The 24,218-nt window shown below is 44.9% G+C and overlaps 1 protein-coding gene across 7 annotated transcripts in view; it reads left to right on the top strand.

Annotated features, from left to right (window-relative positions):
- Positions 1 to 9,099: 9,099 nt before the first annotated feature.
- The window catches only part of CLTC (clathrin heavy chain), an 84,564-nt gene continuing 69,445 nt past the window's right edge, over positions 9,100 to 24,218 (top strand). For 4 of the 7 annotated variants that reach the window (XM_044286319.1, XM_044286318.1, XM_044286317.1 and 1 more), the window contains exon 1: positions 9,101 to 9,375. In XM_044286319.1, the coding sequence (XP_044142254.1) occupies positions 9,334 to 9,375 (42 nt within the window). In that variant the 5' untranslated portion in view covers positions 9,101 to 9,333. Of the gene's footprint in view, positions 9,376 to 24,218 lie in introns of all 7 variants that reach the window. The other 3 variants (XM_044286316.1, XM_044286320.1, XM_044286322.1) reach the window with 1 other exon arrangement.

Genomic DNA, 24,218 nt, shown 5'->3' with positions numbered 1-24,218 from the left:
TAACCCCTCAGGTGCCGCGGATCGCAGCTACTGCTCATAGAGGTCGGGAGCCGGCTATGTGATTCTGCAGCCAGCTCCCGCCTCCTGTATATGAAAAAATCAGGGAGGGGTTGTCCAAGTTATATTTATTGATGACCTATCCCCAGGATAGGTCATCAATATCAGATCGGAGGGGGTCCGACACCCGGCACCCCCTCCGATCAGCTGTTTGAAGAGGAGACTCGCACGATGTCAGCGCTGCCTCCTCTTCAGTGTTTACCTTCTAGCCGTTGCATCTGCAGTGGTGAGCAGGTGTAATTACACCCAAGCCTTCCCATTCATTTCAATAGGAAGGCTTGGGTGTAATTACACCTGCTCACCACTGCAGATGCAACGGCTAGAAGGTAAACAGTGAAGAGGAGGCAGCGCTGACACCGTGCGAGTCTCCTCTTCAAACAGCTGATCGGAGGGGGTGCCGGGTCATCAAGAAATATAACTTAGACAACCCCTTTAATCTTCATTGGTGGCACAGTCCGCCCCCCCCCCCAGTATTAGACATTGGTGGCGCAGTGCGCCCCCCCTCCCCCCCAGTATTAAGCATTGGCGGCACAGTGCGCCTCCCCCCAAGCCCCCCCAGTATTAAGCATTGGTGGCGCAGTGCGCCCCTCCACAAGATCCCCTCTCCCCTCCGATCGGAGCCCCAGCAGTGTAATGCTGGGGCTCCGATCGGTTACCATGGCAGCCAGGACGCTATTGAAGCCCTGGCTGCCATGGTAAGCTCCATGCTGCTGTGTGCACAAAGCACAGAGCAGCAGGGACAGTGTGAGCTCCTATTCATCCTGATAGATCTCTATCAGGGTGAATAGGACAAGGGTTCTAGTCCCTAAGGGGGCTAAAAGTTAGTAAAAAAAAAAAAAAGTTACAAAAATAAAACACCAAAATATTAAGTATAAATGAAAAAAAGATTTACAAAAAAAAAATACACATTAACAATAAACATAAATTTTCAGCAGATTTGTGGGAATTTTTTTTATTTTTTTTTCAAAAATAAAAATTCCCAGAATATCGGTATAAATTATCGGCTATCGGCCTGAAAGTTCACAAATTATCGGTATCGGCCCTAAAAAATCAATATCGGTCGATCCCTAGTCAACAGTACCTTAAAAAAGCCAACAAAAACTTTATTCCCTCTTGGAATGACGTCCTTGTGGTCCTCTCCCAAACCGGCGAGAAAGACTATCTCGCTCATTTACAATAAGCTGTTAATGGAGGGCGCACCTAGCAGGTCGGCCTTCATTGGTAGAGGGGAGGAGTATTTGGGTATAGCCCTGTCGGATGAGATTGTCTCTTCGTCATGGGTTCTCCAGGTGCATTAGAATCCAGGAGAATTCCTTTAAAGTGCTGACAAGATGGTACCGCTCTCCAGATGTGTTGCATAGGCTGGACCCTCTCGCTTCCCCGGTCTTCTGGAGATGCCACGAAGAGGTTGGCACACTATCACATATATGGCGGTCGTGCAGGGGGGTCTCCCAGTTCTGGACCTCGCTTAGTAGGATATTGCAACAAATATGTCCCTCGGCCCCTCCACTCTCTCAGACTTTGGTATTACTTAATGCGCCTTCAAGGGACTTCCCCCTGCACAAATACTCATTATTAGCACACATGTTGTCAGCTGCCAAGCTTTTGATCCCCCTACATTGGCTCTCGACACAAGCTTCCTCAATTGATGAATGGACCCAAAAGGTTCATGAGATTTGCAGGTTCGAGGAGCTAACTAGTTTGGAGACCCTCTCGCACAACAAATTTATTGACCTCTGGGGTCCGTGGCTAAAATGGCTGGGAGACGGAGACGCAGAGCCTGTGGCCCTTCCCCGCGACCCAGTAGTAATAACTCCTCTTCATTAGATAGTTCCCTTAGGTTGCATACGCCTCCAATTGGCTATCATAACTATTTTGTCATTTTAGTAGTTATGTCTTAGCCAGCAGTTTGTCAGATTTTTTTGATGTCCTCGCCTGTTCCCCTTCTGTCTCTTTCTGTCACTTATTAGCTATACCCTCACGGGAACTAGTTCCTTATATGCCATATTTGCCATTCATGTCATGTCTGCCTAAACAAGTCTAACTTAACATATTGCATATCTTCCTATTTTGCTGTACCTAAATATTACAACTTTGTATCTTTATGCCTTCCTCGATTGTTGGGCTGTTGCCCGCATTATGTTATTGTATTTTTTTATCATGCCTGCTGTGATAAATAAAGATTTGTTAAAAAAAAAAAAAGGTACTTTGACCAAGCCCCCCTAACACTAGGTTCAAATCCCACGGAGGAACCTTAGGGATCGACAGAGGTGTAGACCTCACTGCCTGGCAGAACCAAATAACCCATGGAGACCTTGCAATATCCTCAATAAAAAGGACAGATACGGCAGAAAAATCAATTTTAAGAGTATTGCAGGCCAAGCCCATGTCAAGACCCTTCTGGAAATATTCCAAGACCAGATCTATAGGGATAACTTCTGGAACACTATCAAATTTAATCCCTGAAAACTGCAGGAACTTATGCCAAACTTTACAGTAGATATTAATGGTGGTACGTTTTTATTTTTTAGAAGAGTAGAGACTAGATTCTTAGAAAATCCCTTACGCCGTCAGATGGAGGTTTTTCACTGACTGGTGGAATATTGGACCCTGACTGAGAAGGTCCTGGGTTTTGGGGAGAACCCAGGGGTCCGAGATGGACATCGTCGTGAGCCACATAAACCAGGTTCTCCTCGGCATAAAGGGAGCGATTAGAATTACTCCCCCTCCTCCCTGATCTTCCTTAGAACTCTCGGAATCAACGGGATCGGAGGGAAGGCATAACAGAGAGGAAAGTCCCATTTCTGTAAAAGGGTGTCTATCCCATAAGGGGAACCCCTGGAATCTAGGGAAAAGAATTGTGGCACCTTCTTGTTGACTGTAGCAAAAAGGTCTATTGCTGGACAACCCCATAGAACTGAAATCTGCTTGAAAACCTTTTGCCTGAGACAGGGAATGGCGACTTAGAAAATCTGCCTCCACATTGTCTACCCCCCTGATATGGACAGCTGAAATTGATGGGAAGTTTTCTTCTGCAATAATTAGTAACTTTTGGGCTTCTATCATTAGAATCCAGCTTCTTGTGCTCCCTTGTCTGTTGATATAGGATACTGTTGTTTTGTTGTCCGACATGACCCTTATATTTGACCCTCTTAGGCTCGGGAGAGTTGCAGACAGGGCTTTCCATACCACTTTTAATTCCTTGAGGTTCGAAGAGCAGTCTTTCTCTCTTCCTTCCCAACTTCCCTGAAGGTAACATCCCTGAACGTGAGCCCCCCAACCTGATGGGCTTGCATCTGTTGTCAGGCAAACTAGGTTCTCCAGCTTTCAAGAGAGGCCCTGATTTAGATTATTTCTTTGTAACCACCAAGTCAGACTCTGGAGATCTTTACTTTTTCTTCAAAGGGAATTCTTCCCTTCTCCCAAAAGGAGAGACTGTCCCATTGAAGAGTCCTTGTATGAAATTGGGCCCATCCTACAGCCGGGATGCAGGCTGACAGGGACCCCAGGATCGACATTCCCATCCTCAGAGAAATCTCCTGATGGTGAAATAAGCTTGAAATTAAGGAAAGTACCTTCTGAATCTTTTCTTCTGTTAAAAAAGTCCTCTAAACCTGAGATGGGCAAGGCTGAGATTTTTCTCCGTTCAATATCCATCCTAATTCTGAAGAACCGCTGACACCGCCCATCTACATTTCTCTTCCGATTTTTCTATAATAAAAATAGTTGTCTAAATAAGGAGCGAAAAGAATGTCCTGTTCTCTTATATGGGCGCTCATCTCGTCTACAATCTTTGTAAATACTCGGGTCTATGGACAGGCTGAAGGGCATGGCCTGGAACTGTAGATGTAATATCTTTCCTTTTATCTGTACTGCCACTCTTAGAAACCTCTGATGTTCTTTGCAAACTGGTACGTGGTAGTTTGCGTCTTTTAGATCTAAGACTGCTATGAAACAATACGGGAAAAGCAAGTTTACCACCGATTTTATTGATTCCATTTTGAACTTTTTTAGATTTAGGTACAGATTTAATCTTTTTAAGTTTATAATGGTTCTGTAAGACCCATCTGGCTTTTTCACCAGAAATAAATGGGAGTATAAACCTTTACCACCTTCTTCTACCGGTACTGGAATTAGAAGACCTTTGTTTAACAATTTTAGGACTTCTTCTTCCATGGCTGAAGCTCCTGCTTTTGATGGGTGTATCTTTGTCATCAGAGATTTGTCTGGAGGATGTGAACGAAAATCTAGCTTTAGACCTAATTTGATGATATCCGGGACCCAGGTGTTGTTGGAAATCTGGGCCCAGGCAGGGAGAATTTTTTTTAACCTTGCCCCCTACCTAATTCCTGGCGTCATTGGGGGTCTGACTTCTTTTTATCACCTCCAGATTGATTAAAGAAGAAACCTCTCCCTTTTCTTTGGTTTCTGAATGTTTTTTCTCTTTCACTTATCTTTTATCCCTATTCCCTTTGAAGGGACGAAAGGAACGATTTGTTCTACCCGAAAAAGAAGAGGAAGAAAATAAACCCGGAAATTTCTTCTTGTTATCTGCTGCTTTTTCAAGTAATTTATCCAACGCCGATCCAAACAAAAATTCTCCGCACGGAACTGCACATAGCTTCTGTTTAGAGGGAAGATCTCCCTTCCAGTTCTTCAACCACAGGGCCCTACAAGCTGAATTAGATAACGCAGAGGATCTTGCGGCTAATCTGACAGTCTGCTGAATCATCAGCTAGAAAATCCGCCGCCTTCCTAATAGTCTGCAAAGAGGCAAGAATGTCCTCCCTAGGAACCCTATTGCGAATCTGATTCTCAAGTTCAGAAAGCCAAACAATCATAGATCTTGCCGCAAAAGTAGAAGCAATTCCTGGCCTAAACGAGGAAGTAGACTCTTCCCATGCACCCTTAAGAAATGCTTCTGCCTTTTTGTCTAAGGGATCTTTTAAGACTTCTATGTCCTCAAATAGTAATTTCCTGGACACCTTAGAGATCGCGACGTCTATTTTTGGAGCTTTATTCAAAGTTGCGGAAGCATCCTCTTTAAAGGGATATTTTCTCTTAAGATTTTTGGAGATAAAAACGATTCTATTTGGTCTTTTCCATTCTCCTTTTATCAAAGATGTAACATTTTTGTGGATTGGGAAGGTTTTATGCTTTCTGGATTCCAACCCACCGAACATAATGTCCTGCATAGACCTAGGCTCCTTAGCTTCTAAGATTCCCATAGTAGATCTTATCGCTTTCACTAGCCTATCTACATCTTTAACAGGAAAACACAGGTCTTCCTTCTTCTATTTCTTCATCAGAAGAGGAGCCCAAGGAAATATCAGAATATTTTACAGATTCTTCCTCCTCGGAAACTGAAGAATCCTGAATTAAAGGGGGGCTGTGGCGGCCCTGTCTATGGCCCTTAACTGGCATAGCTTTCTTGTTGGCTAAAGAACTAACTTCCGATTTCACTAAGGCTTGCAAACATTTGTAAAAGGAAGGCAACTTTTCCGCCACAGTCCTGTCAATACAAGGCTGACACAGTCTCTTGTCCCAGTATCATGGGAAAACAGCCTTACATAAGGCACATTCCATGTTCCTTCTTTTAGACACTGCTTTTTTGGCCTAACCTATAATATTAAAACAAAAAAGAAAAACCATAAAAATATGACCCCCATTAATCCATTAGACTCACCCATTTACTCAGATACCGGGGTGGGGGTAGGAGTGGATCCAACATCCTCTGCCACTTTTTCCTCCTCCATGACACTGAACCTCTCTGGCAGTCTAGGAGCTCTCTTTCTCCAAAAAGAATATCCTGTCAGCAAAGGATGCCATCACCACGGACTTTAATACGGGGCTTTTAAATCTCCCGTGCGCACTTCCTGTAGCATGTGACGTCATCACAGAGTGTTCCACGCTGCTTTCCACCAGACGTCCCGTACCCTGCTAGCTTCCTACCGCCCTCTGGCTCCAGACCTTCCAGGTCATATTTGTTGACGCGACCTTTTGCCTCCGACACCCCCAACGCCCGAAAAACTCCCTTCGGAGGCTCGCGGCGTCTCTGCAGGACTGACCCCGGTGCATCACTGATGCTGCCCGCTCATGGCTCCGGGACTGCAGTTAAGGGCTCTGGAAAAAAAGAGTACGGGGGGAGCAAACAGACAGGAAACCACACTGAGGTGTAGAAGAGTCACCGCCTTTTTTTATTGTGCAGGTTTCCTGTCTCAGAGGGCGGATCCTCGCTCTCTACGTGCTGTCCTGGGTGTATGGGAAAATTGTGGGTATGTCTGGGTTCAGCTTTGAACCCGGACAACCCCTTTAAATGTATATCTAGTCAGACTGAATAACCCCTCAAAATGTATATAGCAAGTTTTCCTCAGAGTTTGGAAGCTGTATATTCCTCTGCCTCACTAAGCACTGTTCACTTTTCAAGAATACTGGGAGCTAGAAAAAGGTAAGTCTGTACATTGCTATAAGGAATTGTCCAGTTTATTCATAGATATCAGGAAAATTGTTTTGTATTAAAACTCTATTTCAGACCCACACCCCTTCCCTGTGGCTTGTGACTGCATGTAAAGATTGCACCCACAGCCTAGCCCTGTGATGGCTCACCTCCGGCACACCAGCTGTGGTAAAACTACAACTCCCAAGATGCACACTTGCTTGGCTCTTCTCAGAACTCCACAGAAAGGAATGGAGCATGCTGGGAGTCGTATTTTCACCACAGCTGGAGTGCCGGAGGTTAGCCATCACTGGTAGCCCATACATGGCTTCCATTTCCACTTACATTGTAAAAATAAATAAAAAATGACAAAAAATATATATATACTGCATATACAGTATATACACCCTGTATATTATATACATTTCAATACACAAGATTTTTTACCTGCCAATAACAAACTTTATTAAGTATGTACTCATGAAGGAAAATAATGTTTGACATCCTTACTAGCACTTCAAGCAAATCAATAAATAAAAGATATATTTATGGTGAACAAAATGAAATCAGAAAAATAATGTCACTGCTTTTGCATTCCCTCTATAATATACATAAATATACCTGTATATTAAAGGGGTTTTCCAGGCTTCAGATATTGATGACCTATCCTAATGTCTGATCACTGGGAGTCTGACTCCCGCCATTGCTATCGTTTAGCTGTTCCCTGCAGCTTCTGGGGCCAGAACTAGCACTTTGAATGAAGCTTTGCTTTTGGCTCAGAGGCTGTAGTAGTAGTGACCTTATAGGGTTACTGCAACGCCTTTCCAGAAGCCTCTCTACATAAGATTTCTACCATATTTGATTGTGGACTGTTGTAAAACCATATTGTAACAAACCACCTTTACAAAAGAGGCGAGCAACTGATGAAACGGTCCTGTGCATTGTTCTAACTGAGATTTTCTAACTAATGACCTATCCTCAGGATAGGTCATCAGTATCTAATTGTTAGGGGTCTGACACTCAGACCTCTGCCGATTAGCTGTTTGGAAAGAGCCACTGCCTTCCTTTCAGCTTTTCCTAGGCCAGTTAGGACACATTCATGTGTCACGTGGCCTAGCACAGCTCAGCCCTGTAGAAAGTGAATAAGGCTAGGTGCAATACCAGCACAGCCGCTATACAATGTACGGCGCTGTGCTTGCTAAGCTGCGAGAAGGCAGGGGCGCTGATTGGCAGTGCTCCTGATTGTCAGACCCCCACCGATCAGATACTGATGAGCTATCCTCGGTGCTGTGTATAAACGCTCCCAGAGTGTTTACTTCACTGTGTCCTGTACCGGGCAATAAACATATTTACCGCCAGTAAAAAAAAGAAAGAAAAATGCTGGAAAACACTTTTAAGTGTCTATTCATTTTGTTATTTGTAGGGGCACCATTTCTGGGAGGGGAGGGGGGGGGGCACTACAGGAACATCATTGTGTGGGGTGGGGGTGTTGGTATTCCATTTATAACAAGTTACCCCCTATCCTCAGGATAACTATCATATTGGGGGGGGGGGGGGGGTCCTACCGCTGGGACCCCCACCCATCACAAGAATAAGGGCCCTGTATCCTGTGGTGTCCCTCTGAAATGGATGGAGCTGCTGGCCTCCATTTCAGAGAGCTCCACAGGGTACAGGGATCAGAACTGGTGGGGGTCCCAGTGGTAGGACCCCCACCAATCTGACAGTTAATCCCTATATACTGTGGATAGGTGATAACTTGTTATAGCTGGAATACCCTTTTAACATGGGGGTGTTATGTGGCCTTACTACCGTGTGGGAGAAACAAAAATGGCGTCTTTAATTAGCAGCCTGCATCAATACTATTATGGGCATTGGAGGTTACTATTACTGTATGGGTACAAAGTGGGGTGGGCAGAATGACACCCTATTTTTCTCATAGGATACAAGGTGCATTGAAAGAAAATGTATAGATTTTCCTTTGATGGAGGTACATTTTATCTTCCCGCCTATTTCATGACCTTAGTCAAGGTTACAAGACCAAAGACACTCCCTCCATGAAGTAAAAAACTGCTCTTGAGTCTCCCCAAGCATAGCCAGGCTCTATAATGTCTGACAGGAACTCTGCCAGCCTCCCTCACTGGGGGTTTATCATTGGCACTCCCTTTGGGGTGGGTAGCTGTAGTTTTAGCACATGAGCGGTCCTAGGCTGTGCCAGTCCCGGGCGGAATACCACACATGGCACCAGGTGACTGGCAGCCTGACATTCGGCCACACAGTCTCAGCACCAGGCAGCATCTAGCGTCATGTGATCACCAACTCAAGGCCAAGGTCCAAATTTTCCGGAAGTGACGTCACGTCACCCAGTCGCATGATGTGGCAGAATTAAAAAGGAAGGGAGAAAAAGAATCCCGAGTGCTGTGTATAAACGCTCCCAGAAGTGTTTACCTCACGGTGTCCTGTACCGGACAGCTCTACAATAAACATATTTACCGGCAGCCGCTTACTGCACTTACTAGCGAAGAGCTTTCTAGCGCTGGAATGAGAACTATAGTGGTATCCCTCCGCCGGGCGTTGAGAGGACGCCTATGATACCTATGTGTGGTATCCTTGCGCGTGCAGGGGGCGGGGCGCAGAGTAAGGGTGAAGCTGTCGTTCCGGATTGCAGAGGCAGCTCCCCCGTTTCCGCCATTGCGGCTCCTGCCCGATAGTCAGCGAGGAACAGCCGGAGGACGCCCTCTCCTAGACAGGCGGCGCACTGAGGACATCTTACTACTATTCCCAATCCGTGAGAGAGGCGACAGCCCGGGGAGAAGAGAGAAGCAGCACAGCTCGTAACCGCCATGGCTCAGATACTACCCATCCGCTTCCAGGAGCACCTGCAGGTACCGGAGCGTCGCCCTCCAAGGCCCTGCCACCCGGGGCCGCAGCACGTCAGCTGTCTCCAGTGCCGTGTACTAGGCCGGCCGAATGAATTAACCTCACCCCCCTCCACAGCGCCCCAGTCCCCCCGACCCCTTCATCCGGGTGATGGACGGAGCAGCCCATAACCTTGACACTGCTCGGCCGTGGTCGCTCTGTGCCGTGCGATGGCCACAGGCCTGCTGATGTCACAGGCGGAAGAGAGTCACTAGGTGGATAGAGTGAAGGGAGATCTCATGTATGGACAGCAGGGAGTGTCACTGACGGGCGTTGTGTAATTCAGGTGCAGTGACGAATGAATGACTATAGGCTGTATGGTAAAGGGCAAAGATCCGAGCAGGGCCTGACTTCCTGATCTGTCAGTGCTGCCCCTTCTGGGATCTGGTAACGGCACTGTATATGGCGATCACATAGCTGGTAACGGCACTGTACATGGCGATCACATAGCTGGTAACGGCACTGTACATGGCGATCACATAGCTGGTAACGGCACTGTACATGGCGATCACATAGCTGGTAACGGCACTGTACATGGCGATCACATAGCTGGTAACGGCACTGTACATGGCGATCACATAGCTGGTAACGGCACTGTACATGGCGATCACATAGCTGGTAACGGCACTGTACATGGCGATCACATAGCTGGTAACGGCACTGTACATGGCGATCACATAGCTGGTAACGGCACTGTACATGGCGATCACATAGCTGGTAACGGCACTGTACATGGCGATCACATAGCTGGTAACGGCACTGTACATGGCGATCACATAGCTGGTAACGGCACTGTACATGGCGATCACATAGCTGGTAACGGCACTGTACATGGCGATCACATAGCTGGTAACGGCACTGTACATGGCGATCACATAGCTGGTAACGGCACTGTACATGGCGATCACATAGCTGGTAACGGCACTGTACATGGCGATCACATAGCTGGTAACGGCACTGTACATGGCGATCACATAGCTGGTAACGGCACTGTACATGGCGATCACATAGCTGGTAACGGCACTGTACATGGCGATCACATAGCTGGTAACGGCACTGTACATGGCGATCACATAGCTGGTAACGGCACTGTACATGGCGATCACATAGCTGGTAACGGCACTGTACATGGCGATCACATAGCTGGTAACGGCACTGTACATGGCGATCACATAGCTGGTAACGGCACTGTACATGGCGATCACATAGCTGGTAACGGCACTGTACATGGCGATCACATAGCTGGTAACGGCACTATCAACTGCTGCCTAGTAAATCAGGTCGTCTTATGGCTCTAGTATCACTATGTACTGCTACTTAGTAAGGGTCCATTCACACATCCGTGTGTGTTTCACGGATCCGTAAAACACGGACAGCGGCAATGTGCATTCCGCATTTTGCGGACCGCATGTTGCCGGCACTAAGAGAATATGCCTATTCTTGTCTGCTATTGCGGACAAGAATAGGACATGTTCTATTTTTTTTCAGGATCAGAATTGCGGACCCGGAAGTGCGGGTCCGCAATTCCGGATCTCGGCCCCATAGAAATGTATGGGTCCGCAATTCCATTCCGCAAAATGCGTTATGGAATTGCGGATGTGTGAATGGACCCTAAATCAGATGTATAATAACATCGCTATAGACTGCTACCTAGTAAATTGGCTCTTCCTCTGGTTCTGGTATCTAATAACGTCACTATGTATTTATTATACTCGCTTATATAGCGATACGATATTCCACAGCACTTTACAGACATTAACAACACACTGTCCCCAATGGGGCTCACAGATCCCTATCAGTATGTCTTTGGAGTGTGGGAGGAAACCAATGGAAACCCACGCAAACTCATGGAGAACATACAAACTCCATGCAGATGTTGTCCATGGTCGGAGTCAATCCTAGGACCCCAGCGCTTTACCACTGTACTGTTGTGTACTGTTACTTCAATAGTAAATCAGATGGCTTCCTATTGGGTCAGGTATCTAATAACATGGTTATATACTGCTGCTTATTAATATCACCGAATCCCTTTGGTATAATCAGTAATCTTATTTCTAGATATTAAAAACTACTTGGCAAAATAAATGTCAGATACAAGGTCAAAACTAAAACTAAAAGGTCTAAGGCGAGGTTTAGTGAGGACTGATCAAAATCAAACTATAGTCTACAGTATTGAATTCACAATATTGTTGTTGTCACCATCGATAAGGCTACTCTCACACTAGCGCTTTAGTTTTCCGGTATTGAGTTCCGACATAGGGGCTCAATATCGGGGAAAAAACGCTTCAGTTTTGTCCCTATTCATTGTCAATGGAGACAAAACTGAAGTGAACAGAATGGAACGCTCCAAAATGCATTCCGTTCCGTTTAGTTGCATTCCAACACCGGAGAGCAAACCGCAACATGTTGTAGTTTGCTTTCCGTCCTGGGATGCGGAGCAAGACGGATCCGACATCACCCCCAATGCAAGTCAATGGTGACGGGCTGTTTTCTCTGCCACAATAGAAAACGGATCCGTCCTCAATTGACTTTCAGTGGAGTTCGTGACGGATACGTCTTGGGTATGTTAAAGATAATACAACCTGATCTGTTCATAGCGGATGCAGATGGTTGTATTATCAATAGCAGAAGCGTTATTGCTGAACTCTGCCGTCCCGTAAAAACGTTAGTGTGAAAGTAGCCTAATCTTGGAGCACCGACTTGGACTGGAGAAACTGCAGGATCAGTCTGAGTAATAAGTGTTCCAAGGTGTCCGTAGATATTCAAACTATGAAGTGCGAAGAACAGGGAAGAGACAATTGCGTATTTGTCAAAAATGATATGAAAACATTGCCATTCTTGGACATCTGCAGTCAGACGAACTAAGCACCACAATTTACAGAAAACCAACTTCCACAAATTCAGTGTTGCATTGGGCCAGTGGTCACCCCACTCCATTGAAGAGAGCATCCCTGGCGGACAATATTTGCGCCTGCGTGGAAATTGCTCTGATGATCGTGAGTTTGTTAGACAGGCCCAAAACCTTAGGCAGAGATTTCTCTCTAGTGGTTACCCTGATAACGTGCTCCGACAGGCTTATCAAAAAGCACTTTCAACACCTCGTGCTAATCTTCTGTCCGCCAAAGAGAAATTGACTGGGGATCATAAGATTCGCCTGATCGCCACTTACGACGGGATGTCTGACAAAGTGAGGAATGTTTTGAATAAACATTGGTCTATCCTCCTGATATCCAAGGTACTGTACATGAGTACCCACAGGTCACTTGTTGGAGAGGTCAGAGTCTCAGGGATGTCTTGGTTCACAGCCACTACTCCTCAGGACCCGTTAGCGCTGGTTGGATCGCAAGCCGCAGGGTTGTTTCAGGTGTGGTGGCTTGTGGCACGTTAAAATCTTCCAAGACATTCTGAGCACCAATCTACAGCGTTCCTTTGAAATCCGTGATTTTATCACCTGCCGTAGTTGCGGCGTGATTTACAAGATAGCATGTGAATGTAAGATTGAATATATAGGCAAAACGAAACGGGAACTCCGCAGACGTATAGGTGAAACCCTTGGAGACATCGCCAACAATAGAGATACAGCAGTATCTAGACATGAACACGAATTCCACCATGGGAATCCGAGACGCATAAGTGCTGTTGGGGTGGAGCTGGTCAGTCAACCGCTGAGAGAAGAGACTGGGACCGAACCCTTCTGCAGCACGAGACTCTGGATTTTCCGGTTGCGCACGGTGTCACCCACTAGGCTAAATGACGGCTACACTTTGGCTGCTTTATTTGAAGTCCCCTCTGGATTGCACCCCAGGACAATATAAAAATAATAGGATGAAGGGATTACTTCATGCATTATTGCGCTTTCCCTCAATTTAGGAATTGTATCTCCTCTCTGATTGAATATCTCATTCCTTTGTAGCTGATTTATTGCTGTCCTTTACATGATCGTATCGCTCTTCTTCTGAGACCAAGTTTCTATCTACATATTAACGCCTCAAATGCCTCCTAGCATAATACAGTCTGTATCCAAGACCGTTCAGGCACTGGTTGCTGGGGACGCGCCCTGTATGCTTAGCAGCCAGTGCTAGTTGACCGCACTGTTGCACAGTGCGTCTGGATGTGCTGACGTTCTCTTATTAGATGCATCCGCCGGGTGCCCACGTCGCTGCGCATGCACGGACATTCATCATTCGTCACGAGACAAGCCGCAGCCTCATTCTAGGACAATGAAGCATTTAAAAACTGGCGCCAAATAAAGCGCGGGTGCGATCTATTGCCCATGGCTGACATTATGCCCCATTATGTGAGGTTAAGGAGCTTTAGGGTGCTTTCACACTAGCGTTGGTGTGATCCGGCTGGCAGTTCCGTCTTCCGAGCTGCCTGCTGGATCTGCCGATCAGTGTGACAACTGACAGCATTTGTAGACTGATCCGGGTACGAGCCCGTCTACAAATGCATTGCAAGAACGGATCCGTCTCTCCGCTTGTCATGCGGATGAACGGATCCGTCTTGCAGTCTTTCACAGTTTTCCCGGTCTGCGCATGCACAGATCGGAAGGATCTGTCCTTCAGTTGTTTTGCAATGCCGAATCCGGCATTAATGCAAGTGAATGGGAATTAATGCGGGATCCGGCATTCTGGCAACTGATCAGGCATTTTGGATGGACATAATACTGCAGCATGCTGCGGTATTATGTCTGGCCAAAACGCCTGATAGTGACTGAACCGAAGGCATACTGATGCAAACTGAACGGATTTCTATCCATTCCGAATGCTTTGGGATATGCCTGATCAGCTCTTTTCCGGTATAGAGCCCTTTTGACGGAACTCTATGCCGGAAAAGAATAACGCTAGTGTGAAAGTACCCTAATCCAGCACTCCCTTCCCCATCTGTCTATACACTTAATGGATGATCATTTGGGTGTGTTATAACTGGTATCACCCGACCGTCCATTCTGTGTTTTTAAATCCTAGATAATCTTCCCCTCATGATTCTTCAAATATGAAACGTGCATGTAGAGAGCGGGATTAGATTAGGGCCAACCAGGTCCAGTATACAGGGTAAGGGTCCATTCACACGTCCGCAAAATGGATCCGCATCCGTTCCGCAATTTTGCGGAACAGGTGCAGACCCATTCATTTTCAATGGGGCCGGAATGTGCTGTCCGCATCCACATTTGCGGATCCGCACTTCTGCATCCGTGCTTCCGTTTCCGCAAAAAAATAGAACATGTCCTATTCTTGTCCGCAATTGCGGACAAGAACAGGCATATTCTATTAGTGCCGGCAATGTGCGGTCCGCAAAATGCGGAACGCACATTGCCGCTTTCCGTGTTTTGCGGATCCGTGGCTCCGTGTATCCGCAAAACACATTGCGGACGTGTGAATGGAGCCTAAGGTTCCTGACAGGGTCGTCCTTTTAAAGACGAGTGCCCTTGTGGTTAGGCTGCTCCTATTATTTAGCAACTAGGGTCAGCCGAGGTTTATACCACAGGGCTATAATAGGGATTAAACTGACCCCGCCACCTTTAGCAGCTAATAGACTGACTGGAGCAAGACAACTCTGTTACATCTGGATACAGACTGCACCCTGGGTCTTGACGACAGAGCGGTAGGATTACTGTTATCATTCCTTAGTGCCGCCGTTCATCTTTGCCTTCGGTTTATTGTTCAGGTGCCGCCGTGCACATTGGGTCTTTACTACCGCTATTTTTGACTCTCTGTATCAATCAAGGGCCTATCCTTTTAATAATGTACTAGTAAAAGTTATGTTTTAATATAACAATTGATCACTACTTTATGTTCTTTGGTCTATAAAGTGCCATGTGCAAAGAAGGTCTATTGTCCAATATCCGCTATTAGGCAAAATTGGTCTGGGACTACTGTCCCTATTGCTAACAGATGCCCCTGCGGTGGCTGTCCTTAGATTAGAATACCCTACCTAGCCAAATGTCCTGTTTCCCCTGGAAGGATAAGTTACAGGGTCATCAGGGGACTAAGCTTGGTGCTCAATCGCAAAAAATTATGATCATCTCGGCTATGATAAGTGCCGCATCCAGCTGGTCAGCCAGCACTAGGTCATTTTATATAGTCCCTCTAGTTACCGGGCCCTCCTCTGCGCATGCGCTGATAAGTTATGTCATAGTTTAAGTAGTGATAAGGGGGGGAGATCGAAGGATAACTTATGGTAATAAGGTTATTGCCTTAGAAAAAGAAGATAATGTATTACCGCCCTCTCTAGATTGCGTCTGGAGGTGCGCAGATGCCATGGTAGCATTAGTTGGATTCCTACGAAGACATGTTCCGTGCGCATGTGTCAATGATGGTATGCTGGCTGGCTCGCTCATCAAATGGGCATGCTTGGAGGGCCATGTGGGGATAGGAATATTGAAAGCAAATGTAAAGGGGCGCATGCTTTGAAAAACTAATGATCTTCACCTTAAAGGGATCTAATTCCAGACGTCCGCTCTATAGATGAGATAAATAAATGAAACTAGGCTACAGACACCCCTTATTTAATGTTATGAGGAAAATGGCAAAATTCCTTTTATTTGACATCAGTTGCACAACCACTGGAGTGGTATGCCAGTGCTTTTGCACTTGCCCCTTAAAATATGTGGGAAAAACTAAAAGGGAACTGAGACCACCTAGGAGGCATTAAACACAAACGGGATACCCCCATATCACGACATACAATGGAATATCAGAGGGGACCCCGGATCTCTCAAATTTTGTTATTGAAGTGGTCCGGCCCTCACCCAGGGGAGGGAACCTGGATAAGAAAAAAACCTGCAGAAGGATATTCAGATGAAAGACCGTGAAACCACTGTCGGTCACTAGTTTTCCATTCCCTCCATCCTCCCTATTCCTGGCCCCCAACTTTGTCAAATACCTCTAGTGCTTTTGTCTTTTAATAAAGAACAACCTGTGCACCTCATACCAGAATTCCACAGATTACGGTATATATATCCGACCATAATTGGGGTCCTCTTGAATTCATCTATTTGGAAGAAGATACTGGAAATTTAACTTTTAAACCCCTGTGTTCTTCCGAAACTTTTCCACCTTTCTCTATTTTAATTTGACATTTTCCTCATAACATTAAATATGGGGCGTCTCTAGCCTAGTTCAATTTATTTCATCTATAGAGCGGACGTCTGGAATTAGATAAAGTATCCATTTAAGGTGAAAATCATTTGTTTTTCAACACATGCTCCCCTTTACTTTTGCTCTTAATACCTTTTAGTATCCCTATCCTCACATGGACTTCAGTGCATGCCCATGCGCACCTCCAGACGCGATCTAGCCGGAGAGGTAAAATAAAAAATAAATATATATATATATATATATATATATATATATATATATATATATATATATATAATGTGTGTGTGATTTATCCATTACTCCTCTGGATAGATCGTCAGCTGTTTGAGAAGGCTGCCTTCTCGCTGTTTACTGCTGGCCCAGTGACGTCACGACTAGTATTAACTGGCTTGGGCGCAGCTAAGCTCTGTTCACTGGAATGGAGCTTAGCCCCGCCCAGGCCAGAGACACTAGTCGTGACGTCACTGGACCTGCGGTAAACAGTGAGAGGCAGCTGCGCTGCCGGTCAGATGCTGATGATCTATCCAGAGGATAGATCATCAGTTTAAACAAACTGCATAACCCCTTTAAGTTATCCTTGGATCTCCCCCCTTATTGCTATTAAACTATGAAGTAACTATTGGCGCATGCGCAGCAGGGGACCCAGTAACGCCAGAATTTTGCGAGGGACTATATAAAATGACCTAGTGCTGTCTGACCGGCTGGATGCGGCACTTATCATAGCTGAGATGATCATCATTTTTTGCAACTGAGCACCAAGCTTAGTCCCCTGATGAACCTGTAAGTTATCCTTCCAGGGGAAACGGGACATTTGACTAGGTAGGGTCTTCTAATCTAGGGACAGCCACTGATAAGTCGGGCCGCCCTTTCGGGGCGAATTCTCCACTTTTATGCAGGGGTATTTGTTGGCAATAGGGACAAAGGAGTCCCAGACCAATTTTGCCTAAAAGCGAATATTGGACAATAGACCTGCACTTTATAGTTTGAATATCTACAGACACTTTTCTACACTTGTTACCCGGACCGATCGCCTCTGTGATCCTGCAGTTTCTCCAGTCCAAGCCTGTGCGCCAAGATTATCTATGGGGACAACAACCATACAGGTCCTTCTCAAAAAATTAGCATATTGTGATAAAGTTCATTATTTTCTGTAATGTACTGATAAACATTAGACTTTCATATATTTTAGATTCATTACACACCAACTGAAGTAGTTCAAGCCTTTTATTGTTTTAATATTGATGATTTTGGCATACAGCTCATGAAAACCCAAATTTCCTATCTCAAAAAATTAGCATATTTCATCCGACCAATAAAAGAAAAGTGTTTTTAATACAAAAAAAGTAAACCTTCAAATAATTATGTTCAGTTATGCACTCAATACTTGGTCGGGAATCCTTTTGCAGAAATGACTGCTTCAATGCGGCGTGGCATGGAGGCAATCAGCCTGTGGCACTGCTGAGGTGTTATGGAGGCCCAGGATGCTTCGATAGCGGCCTTAAGCTCATCCAGAGTGTCGGGTCGTGCGTCTCTCAACTTTCTCTTCCCAATATCCCACAGATTCTCTATAGGGTTCAGGTCAGGAGAGTTGGCAGGCCAATTGAGCACAGTAATACCATGGTCAGTAAACCATTTACCAGTGGTTTTGGCACTGTGAGCAGGTGCCAGGTCGTGCTGAAAAATGAAATCTTCATCTCCATAAAGCTTTTCAGCAGATGGAAGCATGAAGTGCTCCAAAATCTCCTGATAGCTAGCTGCATTGACCCTGCCCTTGATAAAACACAGTGGACCAACACCAGCAGCTGACATGGCACCCCAGACCATCACTGACTGTGGGTACTTGACACTGGACTTCAGGCATTTTGGCATTTCCCTCCCCCTAGTCTTCCTCCAGACTCTGGCACCTTGATTTCCGAATGACATGCAACAGTCCAGTGCTGCTTCTCTGTAGCCCAGGTCAGGTGCTTCTGCCACTGTTTCTGGTTCAAAAGTGGCTTGACCTGGGGAATGCGGCACCTGTAGCCCATTTCCTGCAAACGCCTGTACACGGTGGCTCTGGATGTTTCTACTCCAGACTCAGTCCACTGCTTCCGCAGGTCCCCCAAGGTCTGGAATCGGTCCTTCTCCACAATCTTCCTCAGGGTCCGGTCACCTTCTCGTTGTGCAGCGTTTTCTGCCACACTTTTTCCTTCCCACAGACTTCCCACTGAGGTGCCTTGATACAGCACTCTGGGAACAGCCTATTCGTTCAGAAATTTCTTTCTGTGTCTTACCCTCCTGCTTGAGGGTGTCAATGATGGCCTTCTGGACAGCAGTCAGGTCGGCAGTCTTACCCATGATTGCGGTTTTGAGTAATGAACCAGGCTGGGAGTTTTTAAAAGCCTCAGGAATCTTTTGCAGGTGTTTAGAGTTAATTAGTTGATTCAGATGATTAGGTTAATAGCTCGTTTAGAGAACCTTTTCATGATATGCTAATTTTTTGAGATAGGAATTTTGGGTTTTCATGAGCTGTATGCCAAAATCATCAATATTAAAACAATAAAAGGCTTGAACTACTTCAGTTGGTGTGTAATGAATCTAAAATATATGAAAGTCTAATGTTTATCAGTACATTACAGAAAATAATGAACTTTATCACAATATGCTAATTTTTTGAGAAGGACCTGTATAGTGAATTCTCAAGTAGAGGAAGTTTCAAACTTTCCAGCGGACATCAAACAGTAGACTATAATTTGATTTTAATTAGCCCCGTCAGTCCTCACTAGATCTCGCCATAGACCTGGAAATGAAACTTATGTTTTAAGAGTAGGTGTATCCACTCAAGCTCAGTGATAGTACTTAGTAAATCAAATGTATAATAACATGAATCAGGTGTCTAATAACAGCTATATACTGCAGATTTGTAAATCGGGTGTCTTCCTAGTGGTTTCAGTATGCAATAACATAGTTATATACTGCTACTTATTAAATCTGGTGTATTCCTAGTGGTTCCTGTATGCAATAACATAGTTATATACTGCTACTTATTAAATCTGGTGTATTCCCAGTGGTTTTGGTACAGTGCATTTGGAAAGTGTTCGGGCTGCTCAATTTTTTTTTCACATTTTGTTGCTGTCTTGTTCTAAAATAAAAAAATCCAGTTTCCCCATCACTCTGCACCCATAATAAGAAAGTGAAGACAACATTTTTAAAATGTTTGCAAATTTATTAAAAAGGAAAAACTTACTTCTATGGATCTCCCATTTTCCCTTGATTAGCTTTGGGTGCTGTCACATGTTGTGGCTGTGCTGGCATTTTTGTGCAGCAAAAAAAAACACCAAAAACATTAATTACAAAATAGTTACATTAATTTAAAGGGGTTCTCAAGGGCTGAACCTGGATATAAACTCTTTATTCCCGGATTACATATAAGTGGAGGATTGGAGCATTTCCTTGATCGGATGCTCCCCCTTGCCACGCTGCAACTCAAGGCTCTGTTGTGTTATGGTGACGTACAGAGCTTTGCATCACTATGCCAAGTGTAGACTTCCAAATAGCAGTGGGCCCAGTGACATGACTGGCAGGCCTATAGTGTTGCCAGAGGCTGTTTTTGGAGTCTTTCAGCCGTATCCATAGCCTTAGGTTACATTCACACTAGCGTTATTCTTTTCCGGTATTAAAATCAGGTAAAAGGTCTCAGTACCAGAAAAAAATGCATCAATTTTGTCCTAATGCATTCTGAATGGAAAGCAATCCGTTCAGTATGCATCAGGATGTCTTCCGTTTCGTCCCTTGTACGGTATTTGACCGGCATGCTGCAGGTTTTTTTTCGTCCAAAATCCTGGAACAATACTGCATTTGCCGGCATTAATTTCAATAGAGATGTAGTAATGCCAGATCCGCTACCAAGTGTTCCAGAAATTGCCGGATCCAGTTTTCCGGTCTGCGCATGCATCGGGCTTTCGATATTTGAAAAAATGTAAATACTGGATCCGTTATTCCGTATGAGACGGATCCAGGAAAAAAAAGCTATCCGTTTGTACACAGCTTGCCAGAACTGCCTGCTGGATTGTAACAACGCTAGTGTGAAAGTACCCTCACTGGAGAGATGTCATATTACATGACACTCATTGAAATGAAAGGACACTGTAATACATGGCCATCATAGATCTAAGCAGGTGACCACCACACATACCCTGATGTAAAGATGATACACTAGTTGAAACATGACACATCTTGAATATCCTGTAGGACACAATAGGGATACCGCCCATCCCCAGGGCTAGGTATGAGGGGCGACCCTGTCCGATCGGGGCGAGTGCTCTGTATAGATAGGCAGGGTCAGACTAGCTACCCCCTCCCAACATCTAGGGTTATTTAGGGATAGCCTTCCCGGGTCTCATCTATGCACGAAGTTAACCAACCACACCATCGTGTTATCTGACAGGCCACTCCGAACTTGAATTTAGCCTGGCTTAACGTGCTTAGGGTACGTCTGAACTGGTAAGGACGTTCCGTTTTATCTTGAGCAAATTCTATTCCCTGGGGAGTTTGTGTTTGTGAGTACTATCTGTATGTCTTGGTGCTCCTATCATATTTTATAAATCCAAAGTAAAAGTTGTTTTAGCTCCCTCTCGCCACTCTCTTTTGGGATCTCGCATTCCCAGATAATGGACCCAATGATCGGTCTGTGTAACAGGGCCATAAGGCTAATTTCACACAAGCTTGTTTAAACCCCGGAAAAAGACTCCATGTGATGGTCGCATTTCCTAGACCCGCACCTGCACCTTAGATCAGAACTCACAGCATTGTGTATGATGCTGTGCGTTCCTGCCTGACCGCGGGTCTACCGTACTCACGGTATTATGAGTAAAGTACAGTTGATCTGCAGTCTGGCATAAACTCACAGCATCATATCATTATGATGCTGTAAGTTCAGGGCAGAGATGCACTCTTCGGCCTAGGAAAGGTGGCTGTTACATGGAGCGTGCTTTCAGGACCGCTTACGCCTCTGTGAAAATAGCCTTAGGGAGAATTTGCATGCAGCAGATTTGTTGCCAAAATTTCTGCAGTTGTCCCATTCATCTGAAATTCATGTGCCTCCTGCCAAAAGAGCTTGAAGGGGTTGTCTTCATTTTTTGCTGTTAATGGCCTATCCTTAGGATAGGTCACCCGTTTCAGGTTAGCTGCCTTTTCTGCTCAGTTTACTTGCTCGCTGCAGCAATTGCAGTGGTGAGGAGGTGTAATTACAAGTATGGCGTCCCCAATCACTTCTATGGAACGGCTCTGAAGTATTTACTTGAACAGACAGATAGAAGTGTATGGGGACGCCATACTTGTAATTACACCTGCTCTCACACTCCTCGCCTTCTCTTCTAAAAGATAATCAGCAAGGATGTCCAAGTGGAATGGCCTGGTGTGATATAACATTTTCATTCTATACCCCAGTTCTGATAGGGGTTGTCTAAAATAATTAATAATATTGGACAACCCCTACAATTGCTTAAAAAAACAAAAACATGATCTACGTATCTGCTTCTCCAGCGCCCCACTGGTACTCCTGGCAGCGCTGACATGCCTGGATACAGCAACTGTTAGTGGTTTTCAATTGGCAAACATTGCTGCATTGGTGATGTTGAAACAAGTTTTAAAGGGACATTCCATTAGAAAGGGGAATTTTGAAACTCAGTCATAGATTTTTAGCTGTTCTTCATTTTACCAGTACTGGGCCATTGAACATGAAATACAAAATCTTGTCTTTCTGTAGCAGTGAGCACAGAGATAAACCTTCTATGTAGCTAGGGATTCCACTGTCAGTTTACTGCTGCTGCTGTGCAAACTAATCCCTTGTGATGATAGTAAGTGTGGAATTTGGGATGTTTAGTATGACCGCTTTATTTTTTCAATTGATAGGCCTAGATAATGACCAGGAGGAGCATTGCACTTACCAGTGTGATGTAATTATGTCACTCCTCTAGTGACAGTGACTGTTTAGATTGAGAAAGTCAAGTGAGGTTGTTTGCTGTGCAAACAAGGGAGGAAGTAAAAGAGCCAGAAGTACAATACATGGAATAACTTAAAAAAAATAATGGCATCCAGAAAATCATCCTATAAATTCACATGTAACCTGTTACTCTGTAATAAAATTTTTTGATGGAAAGTCCCTTTAAATATCCCCATGTTACTAATCATGCTCATAGCATAACGGAGAAAATGGAGCATTGATGACTAATGAGAAATGCTAATGAGATGTCACCACTGGGCGTTCATCAACCAGGGCTCCCGGCAGTGAATCTTCTCCAGCCCTTCCAATGAGCTCTTCTAGCCGCCAGGGCAGGACATTTCTGGGATAAATGCTCAGCGGTCACTTGGCTTCTCATTAGCATATGTATGTACATGGCATGCAGAATTCATTTTCTCTCTTGATCTCAATATGATCGGCAACTATTTCCCTGTCCTCTGTGTAGTGATGTTGGCAGGATGGGGGGGGAGTCAAAACTGCTGATAGAGCAGCTTTGCAAATACATGGAGTATATCTGCCTTATTTATTTATTTTTTTACTTAAAAAAAATAAATAATTTATGTCATTTAGACAGATTGTAGAAGTATTGTAAGGGTAATTTCACACATACGTTTTTCTTTTCCGGCATAGAGTTCCATCCTAGGGGCTCAAATCCGGAAAAGAACTGTTCAGTTCTTTACCCCCATGCATTCTGAATGGAGAGCTATCCGTACAGGATGTCTTCAGTTCAGTCTTTTTGACTGTTCAGGAAGGAGATAATACCGCAGCATGCTACGGTTTTATCTCCGGCCCAAAAAACTGAACACTTGCCTGAATGCCTGATCAGTCTTGCAAATACCATCAGGTGGCATGCCGGATATCTCTGCCGCAAGTGTGAAAGTAGCCTAAAATCAGCCAATTTCATGTTCTTCACCATCGTGTAATATATTTAGTTTGGAATTTTTACAATTTTACTGGCATCTATCGGACTTCACAGCCATGGCTTGTTTGAGGGCTGGCTGCTAGACTCTCACTGTTGCTGAGGAAAATGACCCCGGTTTGTATTCCCATTCCCCTGCATATCCATACATGCACATGTGATGCCTGGGTTATTTAAGGATTTTGGGTAAAATGAATAGGATTGTCAGACGTTTTCTCGGACTGGTAATGTATATGTGAAGTACAGAATTAATCATTACACTGATGCAGGGCTAGGAACCAGATCCGTTTCTTCCTTCAGTACTGATGACATAGATGCATTTTTAATGATGTGTTCAAATGATCTGTGGTATTAATTGCCAGTTTGGTTGGCGGACATAGACGAGGCCAGTCTGGTAGATCCACCTGATCTTTGTCAGATGTATGATGGGGATGGATAACCCTCACCCCCTTGGTGCAGCAGCCTGGGTGGCATTAATCTATGGATGGACATGCCTTACTCGCCCCTTGGCTGCGATACTTCACAATTATATTCTGCACAATGTTAAGGCTACTTCCACACTCGCGTTTGGTGCGGATCCGTCTTGTATCTACACAGACAGATCCGCACCGATACTGCAAACGCTTGTATCCGTTCACAACATTTATTCAAAAAACAGTCTAAGTCAAAACTGATCTGTTTTGACTTACATTGAAAGTCAATGTGGGACAGATCCGTTTTCAATTGCACCATATTGTGTCAGTGAAAAACGGATCCGTCCCCAAAACGCAAGCTGCGTTTTAGAGACCG

The sequence above is a fragment of the Bufo gargarizans genome, chromosome 3 (assembly GCF_014858855.1).
Source record: "Bufo gargarizans isolate SCDJY-AF-19 chromosome 3, ASM1485885v1, whole genome shotgun sequence".
NCBI classification, from domain to species: domain Eukaryota; kingdom Metazoa; phylum Chordata; class Amphibia; order Anura; family Bufonidae; genus Bufo; species Bufo gargarizans.
Note: the sequence above shows the minus strand (reverse complement) of the source record. Positions and strands in the feature narration are given on the sequence as shown.